This window comes from Alligator sinensis, unplaced genomic scaffold (assembly GCF_000455745.1).
Source record: "Alligator sinensis unplaced genomic scaffold, ASM45574v1 scaffold166_1, whole genome shotgun sequence".
In the NCBI taxonomy this organism is placed as follows: domain Eukaryota; kingdom Metazoa; phylum Chordata; order Crocodylia; family Alligatoridae; genus Alligator; species Alligator sinensis.
Window position 1 is genome coordinate 1686107 of NW_005842098.1, and position 8732 is coordinate 1694838.

Here is an 8732-nt window from a genome sequence, read left to right on the forward strand (position 1 = left end):
TGCTTCTCCCCCGCGCCCACCACCAGCTTCGAACCCGCCCCCGGTGCCATCCTGGGCCCTGCACCAGCTCCGGGCTCACCCGTCAGGGCTACACCGCGGCAGCAGCTGTGGCCCCCCCCACTTGCCGCACTGGGCAGTTTGCCACTGTCACCTCTGGGTTGTCCAGCACATGAGCTCCAGGTGGGCAGCAGCAGCAAACACTGCCCAGCGCGGCAAACGGTGGGGCCACAGCTGCTGCTGCCATGGTGCAGGCCCAATGGGCAAGGCAGGAGCTGGCACAGAGCCCAGGCTGGCAGCGGGGGCAGGTTACAAGCTGGTGCTGAGTGTAGGCATGCCCAGCGCCCCACACTGCAGCCACTCACCACCCACATGGGGCTGCCTGTGCCTGCTCAGGACAGCCCTGTGTCAGCTGCAAGCAGCTGCAGCAGGGAGCATCAGCCACAGAGAGGGCGAGGGGTTGCTTTTCCCTGGGCTCAGCTTTTCCCCAGGCTCCTTCCCTGCCCTAGGTTCCCCCTACCCTCCCTTATCTGAGTTTCCAGCCCTGGTACACTCACATAGTCCCAGGCAGGGTCAGGCAGGCCCTGCTGTTGTGGGAGCCTGCCGGGCTTCCCCTGGGTCCTACTGTCCCAGTTTCTGTCATTTTTGACAGGAACCAAGGACAGATCAAAATTAATTTTCTAAATTTTTTACGGGCCCTGCAGGCCAGATAGAATGGCCTCACGGGCCAGATGTGTCCCACAGGCCATATTTTGCCCACCCCTATGTTAACCCCTCACAGGCTGGAGGTGGCCCTGTTGGACAGCTCTGCCTTAACTGAGTGAGAATCCACAACTGCTCCATCCTAATTAGATTAACCTGCATAAATGAGACTATCATTTTTGTTCATACTGAACAATTCTTAAAAACAAAAAAATTCCCATTGTTGCTATTTCTGCTTAATGTGCACCATTCCTAACAATATTGGGATGCCTGAAAAGAAAAGCTTGTTTAGGCCTTGGCTTCTTTGCCAACAGTTTACCAATCTAACCTGTACAAAACAAAATGAATAATTGGTTCTCCAGCATCACCACCACCACCACATTTTACTGTAGCCCAAGAACAAAAAAGCATATGCCCAACCAAAGGACATGCCTAGATCCTTCTGCTTTGAGTCTACACTATGAGAATTCCAATAGACAATACCTTTCAGTAGTTCGCAATTGTACTTGCTATAATTCCCCAAAGAGTCCAGACGCAGCCAGTTGCCTCTCTGTGTCCAGTTGACTTTCCTGACTCTGAATACTTCATAGGGGGGGATAAGGACCTCCCTCTCAGATGCATAGTGGGAGAACTGCTGCACAGGTGCTCCCAGGCAAGTCTTTATGATGAACATTGTTTCGGTCCCAAATTTCTTGGCTTCCTTCCAAAGGAGAGAGGAGGAGGCAAAGCGGCCAAATCGCACTGTACTGCCAAGTTTAGCCTCAAAATGCAGGCCTTTTACCCCCCTGTATACCTGATAGCACTTGTTTGTTGTTGTGCCACTTCCCCACCTCCTTACCAGTTGAACTGCTGTAGTCAGGTAGAAGTGCAAATATTTGAAGGGGAAGTTGTGTCTGTAGTGCCCTGGAGATTTCCCAGCTCTGGATATAGCCTGGTTCAAGTCAGAGTGTAGTGGAGAATTCATGGTATAAGCAATGAGGGCTATAGAGTGATTCTCCTGCATCTCTTTGAGCAAACTGGTTGACATCATTGCCCAAGCCTCTTCAGCTTTTTCCCAAATGCTTGAGTAGTTCTCATGAGCACCCAGTTCTTTTTGGAAATAGTTTCCTTGTTTCAATTCTTCTACCACCTGGTTTCTGCATCCATCATACCCGTCATCAAAGGAATCTGGTGCCATATCCATGAAAATTTGGGGCACAGCCTACAACATATAAGTCATGCAAGTTTATTCTAAAAAATATCTCTATTGAATAATATTTCTATTGTACATATACTCTTATGGCTTTTCCTGGTTGTATGCTATTCACATGAATAATCTTTACTCATCTAATTAATCTACATAGAGCCAAATGAACTAATTTTATAATTAACCACTATTCCAACGGGTAAGAATTTGCAGAAGTAGGCACCACAACAGGAAAATAATATTTAATATACATTGTTATAAGGTTATATAGCAGATTACCTGTTGACACGGTTTTTCCTATTAAAAACCTGCTGTTATGAAACATTAAAATAACACATATGACAATATCATTGGGCTGTTCTTTTTGCTGCCTCATTTCTTATTGGGCTTTGGCCAACTGCTATGTCCAATTAGTTGACATTTGGTTGAATAACTACAAATAGGTAATCAGTTTATTTCAAATCATCACTCTTCATGTGCCCGTGGGGTTACAAAGGAATATCTTACTTGGCTTTTAGAATTAATAGCATGAACCATATTGTTTTATTTGGGCTACCGCTTCTCTGACCATGTCAATCTAAGTCACTTGGAGGGTTGGGAATCCCTACTGCAGACAGGGGATATAAAACAGCAGATGAATACATCTCTGGACAGATTTTAAGGCAAAAGAACACTTTTCTGAGAACAACCCACAAATATTGGCTGGGGAAAAATCTGACTTGAAACTATCATTTCTAGCAGCGAAGTTAGAGGGATTAGAGTAGGTAAGAAATGGAGCAGAGCCAGTGAAAGCAAATTAGTTTTCATGCTAGGACTGATCCAAAATTCACTGAAGATAATGTAAAGGTTCTCTTTGACTTCAGTGGGCTCTGAATCAGCCATTCTTTAAGAGGTTACACAGTATTCAAATAAAGTACAACCTTTTCACCCCTCACCAGCCACTCCAGGGAGAAAATTAGCAGCAGGTTGGTCAGTAGATCTGTCATCATTCCAGAATCCAGAGTTCCACAACACTTGGATCACTTTGAGCATCAAGAGGGGTTTACTCGGTTTTCTAAAGGTGTCCTCCTCTTTTCTTTTGTAAAGTAATACACTGATTTTTTTTTAATTCTGTAGTTTGGAATTTGCGGTTGGATTTAAGTCGAGATTCTTTCTTAGCTTATTCCAGAGGTAGGGATAATCACCAGACTCTTGCAGAATTGAAGGATAGGAGCTTTGAACCAAGGCAAAAATGCATTGGCAATAATAGCTCCAAATTAAAAATAATATAGACAAAAGCTACATACAAAAGGAAGTGTCTGAGTCCTTTAAAACCTGAGGCAGTTTCTCTTCTACTCCTTTTATGGTTGTTATATTCCCCAGGTCTTTATCAATTTGCTTAATTTCAAAGTCACCTGCATTCTTTTTTTCTTCCTCCTTCTTTGTTCTCCTTACACCGTACTCTGTCCAAATTGTGTTAATAGTCCAGAGAGAAAGGAGACCCTCTCTTTGACATGTCAAAGGAAACTCTCTCCTGTGTATTTACATGACAGCATGAAGTGAAGAGGGAAGTCTCCAGTCCAGAGTTTAATGAGCAGCATTAAAAAGGAGTGCATGGGCTCTGATAAAGGCAATAGAGAGGTGGGTTTCTCATTCAGAACCCATCTGGGAGAGCTGATAATACAGACACCAATTCACTTCTGACCTCACCATCTTCTAGTTCCTCTGATAATGCTGTTGGCAATCCCACTCTAATTTTAGTTGAACTTTTTATTTTTAATTTCCACATGCTTAGGGAAGGCACATAAATGGATAGTCACAAAACCAGGCTCCCACTTTCTAATGTACCTCACAGAATGAGATTACAGGAACACTCAGTCTCCGTGGTCTGATCACTTCTCATGCTCTCTGCTGAAATTGACAACAAGGAAGCAAACATTTGTCAAAGCTGAAGGTGTTTTTGTGTAGTGTGGGCAAATTAATTAGGCTAAGAGCTACCAGCTCATTTCACAAAACAGCAGTCAAATGGCAGCAACTTTCATTCAGTGCTGATTTTGGTGGAAGTCAAACAAGTCCCTTTTTGTGGGCAGCCACATCAATGATTCTCAACCAGGGTGACACAGCAACCTGGGGTTCCTTGAGATCCTATCCTTTCAAGGGTGCTATGGGGTGCCACACAATTAGCACTGGTAGGTGTGCATACACGATCACATGATCAACCAGAGATTTCATGCAGGATACCATAGTGTGAAAAACACTGTGACCAGTTGTGGTCTTTCTGAAGAATTGCTCTATTATTGTTTTGTAGTCAAAATGTAAGTGAAAACGAAGAGCTGGCATTTTCTTAGGGGTGCTTTGAATCTATCAAGGGGTGCCCCAAATCCAAAAACATTAGGAACCACTCAGCTACATGTTCTACTCCTACTTACAGTCTGCACATGATCTGATTCTTAGGGGAATTGTGTCCAGCTTGTGGGAGGCAGTTCACAAGACATTTAGACAAACCTGAACATGCTTGGGGCTAAGTTTTGTGAAGTCATAAATAAAACAGCTCATTCTGAAGCCTTTTCAGCTCTCTCTGCACTGATAAGGTCTTCTTACATATCTCTGTAAAACACACCAATACCCCTGCTTCCCAGCTCCCACCCATGTAGCTTCTCTGGACTTCGTACTCACATACCATGCTCTGTGGCTTGTGGTGGTTACTCTGCACAGAAGAACTAACAAAGGGTGCCAAAGCATGGTTCTGTGTATATGGAATAATGGAATGCAATCTTTAGCTCAACTTGGTAGTACTTGAGGCAGAAAGGACTAGGGATGCTAATCAAGGAAGGTGTGCTGGCTGGTAAATCAGGTACACATGTGTTTATAGTTTGGTTCCTCATGAGACATAGGAGTATATACAACTACAAAGATGATGTGAGCTCATGGCCACCATTGATGTCGAAATACAATTAGGAGCTAGTTCATAATACCATGATAGTCTGTAGCATGGGGCTTGGTGCTGCTGCTACTTTAAGGACCGCAGGTGGTGGGAGAAGCAGGCAGCAGGTGTAACCAGAGTCAATCAGGAGCCATATGACTAGGGAGCAGTCTGGGCTAGACTGAATATAAGCCCAGGCCCTGAATGTAGCCAGCAGTAAGATCCTGGAGACTGCTGAAGAAACATCATCTCAGGAGGAGGGCTACAGCTCCAGAGTGCCAACACGGAGAATACAGCATGAAGCAGGCTGATCCTACAGGCTGCAGGGGAAAGTAGTCCTGGCTAGGAGCCCTGCAAGGGAGTGTCTGATGGGCTGCTGAACTGCCTTGTGATTACCAGGGAGACTGTGGGAGCTTTAGGGATATAACTCAAAGCTGGGGATTATGCTGGTACCTAGTGAAGACTGCCCCGGAAGTTTGTTTGCCTACCCTGAGGTGGGGCTGTGTGCTGTTTTCCTCCTTTGTTGATGTTGGTGGGTGCAGAATGGAAAGTTTGTGTTATAGCCAGAGGGCTTATCTTTTGGTTACAGTTCATACTGGTGGTTTGGGTTGGGAGTGTGAGGGGTAGTCTCTGGCAATCCCATTAGTGCCCTAGAGACATGTAGTCACCTTGAACCCTGCTGGGGGCAGGCTCAAGGCAGAGCCAGCACAGAGCCCAAAGCAGGGCAGAGCATGGGGCCACAGCACCCAGAGCGGGGCGAAGCCAGGGGCCCAATGCCTGAGCGGGGTGGAGATAGGGGCCAAGGGCCCGATGCCCAAGAGGGCAAGACTACAGCTGGTGCCTAGAAGCTAGGTCCAATACAATGGGCCTGGGCTAGAAGGCTCAGCTAGAGAAAAGGGGTGAAGGCTAAGAAGGCTGAAACTCCAACAGGAGAGTGATGGTACAGTGACATCTGGAATTCATGGGATGCAGTGTAGGGGCAGAGGGAGCCATATAATTAACCCTTAAGGCTTATAGGTGCCCTGAGGCACAGATGGACAGAGAACTCAAGAGCAGGGTCAAAGCCAGTGGTGTTCAGGAAGGACCTGCTGGCTAATGGATAAAGTCTCACTCTAGGACTCCCAAGGCAGCCTCCCTTTTGATCCAATAATTACATCAAGGCATAGTGGGTGAGATAGAGGGGAGGATACCCTAGAGGCAGAGCAGGGCAAGGGTTACGGGGCCATGGGGGGTGTCACAGCCACCCCCAGAACTCAACTGTGTTACACTCTCAAAAAGTTAGTACACTGTGTTGCAAGATGTGCCCGATGTGATGACACTTTTCTCCTGATGATGTAACATTGTAATGTAGAAGAAAAAGTAATGAAAAAAGCCAATCCACTTATAATTCTCTGAATCATTCAAGTACATCTGTCTCTGAATCTTAAAATATGAGCTTTTAAGCTGGGGGTAGCCAAGGGGATACCCTGACAATAAGACGAGGTAACCTCCATGTCTTGCATATTCCTAAACAAGCAGGATGTCATTCCTAAATACAAGCAAGAATGAAAGGGGCCCAATATGAAAAAGACTGCACACCACTGAGTTAGGGCATAGGAAAAGTCAGGAGATATTGAATATTCATGTTTAGTTCCAAATTTGAAATTCATAAAGTAGACTGGATATATAATGCCTTCTGCCTTTACATTGGACCTTTAGGGCTGTTTGTATGTATTTCTGTATGAAATTAATGGAAGGTTAGCCTGAACTTGGCTTACAGGGTCCCAATGTTTATGCGGAGCTTTGAAAATGTTAAAAAGGCTGTCACGGTGCAACTAATTTCATCGAATGAAGTTAAATGAAATGGCCACAAGGCGGCAGCAGAGGATCTACAAAAATGAGCTCTGCAACACTATATATAGCTGAAAATGGAAGTTACATCCCCCTGGCTAGGCCTTGGTCCCGGCTCTTCTGATCAGATCCATCCTGGCACCCATACAGAGATCTACCAGCTTCAGAGAGCACTGGATCTACACAACATTCAACTGGTGCAGATCAGACTGCAAAATTAAAACCTGGCAACTTTTCCGCTAAACCAATTAACTGAGAGGGAAAAACTGTAATAAAGGAGAAAAAAATTCAACGGGCAGTTTGATTTTTTTTACTTTAGAAGAAGAGGAGGAGGAGGAAACTGCTGTAAATAAATCGATGTCCAAACAATAGAAGGAATTAATAATATGGAACTAAATTCTGCTGTCCTTCTGTAAGCAAAAATTCCACTTGCTTTAATGAGTTTTGTTCAGGTAAAGCCCATGTGTTTGCGTAGTGTCCATTAGTATAGCTTCATTGGAATCAATGGAACTATGTTGATTTGCACCATCTGAGAATTTAGTCCCTGGACAATCCTGAGTGCAATATCCTGTTCTGGTTTTTGTCTAATAGCAGTATGTATGGTGAGTTTCAAATCTGCCATGTTTGTGCATTCTTGTCAGTTCTAGAATAATGGGTTCACTGCTATACCATTAACTGTGTTCAAATGGATATGGAAATTGCATTTTCCCTGAAGAGCAGAGAAAAAAAGTTTAATTCAGCTGACGACAGTGTAGGATGTACCTGATCCTCCTCCCATTTCACACCAACATACATAGTTACTCCAGATTTACATTTGGGTACATCAGAGGAGAATCAAGCCAGATATTGATGTTTCCTGCTCTTTAGTACTCAACTCCAAAAAAGTACTTTATCTTCCAACCCACTCCTCCATTCTAGTCAAATGTCCCCAGTAGAAGCCAGAGAGATAAAGAGAAAGAAGCAGAACATGAACCCACTTTACATAACCCACATTTATTACAGTCAGCAACTGGGGATGACTTCACCAGCCATCATGCAAATGAAAAGAAATCACTTGTTTCCAGTCTCTTGAAGCTTGCCTCTATGAAGATACTCATTTCTTCCTCACAGAATATGACATATGATATATGATGATACAAGAGAGGCTTCTGAAAGTTGATAATGCATAATACTCATAAAAGATATTTGAAGGAATTTGCATAGAAGAAAGAGGATATGTAAACCAAGCATTGACACAACTTCAACCCCACCTTAATTTGTTTTAGGTTTTTAAAAGTTCTATTAATTTTTCGTTCCGTTTTTGCCTTTCTCTGCGTTTTTCTCAGCCGGGACTAGAAACTTAAGAGTCAAATAAACTATGAAGAAAGGCTTTCCATCTGGCTATTTTCAGACAGACCAAAAACAAGTTGTACCATAAGAACCAGAAATTACCACGACCGTACCCCACTTCCTTTCAGATCCAAAAAATTCAGTGAAGCATATAAATGAAGGTGCTTATCTCAACGGAACTACCAATGCTGCTGGTGCTCATCTGTTTCCAAATAATACATGCTCAGAATGAGCACCAAATCCTTCTTCAGAAGAATATCCTCTTCCTACACTTGCTCTGGAGGTTTGTTGGCAGGTAAATAAAACAGGCTATCACACTTCACTGAGGAAGTTTAAAATACCATGGAGACCACAGGAGGAAAATGTCCATGGTGAAAGCTGCACAGTTAATGCTGAAGAATCCATGACTAGAAAATTGAAAATCGGGATAAATATTGCCTTTGTGCTCTCATTGCTGATGCACACAATTGAGGTTGGCCCAGTCTACCTTTCCCTTTTCTTTCCTTCCCTCCCACAACCCACATCCTTATAGGAATTAAACTCGACCCTACTTAGGTGAGGGAGGGGACAATCGCATCTTCAGTACTCTTCACTATAATGGCGATAGTCGAAACGGTATCTCATTTGCCTGGAGTGATATCTACAAGGTAAATATTCTTCACACTGCTCACGCCTCTGCTCCGCTGGGGACTTGTAGTTTTCAAGGTACCTGGAGTAGACAAAGAGAAAGACGCCTTTGGTCATAGTCTGTCACTGCACTGGGGCACATTCCATGCCACTTGCTGA

General features: G+C 44.1%; 2 protein-coding genes across 3 annotated transcripts in view; both read right to left on the minus strand.

The window, feature by feature from the left end:
• Positions 1 to 3293, minus strand: part of ART4 (ADP-ribosyltransferase 4 (Dombrock blood group)) — a 5134-nt gene extending 1841 nt beyond the window's left edge. Inside the window, exons 1-2 of one of the 2 annotated variants that reach the window (XM_006024228.2) lie at positions 3280 to 3293; positions 1183 to 1900 (exon numbers count right to left, since the gene is read on the minus strand). In XM_006024228.2, coding sequence (XP_006024290.1) covers positions 1183 to 1900; positions 3280 to 3285 — 724 coding nt within the window. In that variant the 5' untranslated portion in view covers positions 3286 to 3293. Of the gene's footprint in view, positions 1 to 1182; positions 1901 to 2805; positions 2921 to 3279 lie in introns of those variants that run through there. The other variant, XM_025204837.1, reaches the window with a different exon arrangement.
• A 4301-nt stretch (positions 3294 to 7594) lies between these two features.
• LOC102368525 (matrix Gla protein-like) overlaps positions 7595 to 8732 on the minus strand; it is a 9931-nt gene continuing 8793 nt past the window's right edge. Inside the window, exon 4 of the mRNA XM_006024192.2 lies at positions 7595 to 8655. Within this exon, the coding sequence (XP_006024254.1) occupies positions 8526 to 8655 (130 nt within the window). The 3' untranslated portion in view covers positions 7595 to 8525. The remainder of the gene's footprint in view (positions 8656 to 8732) is intronic.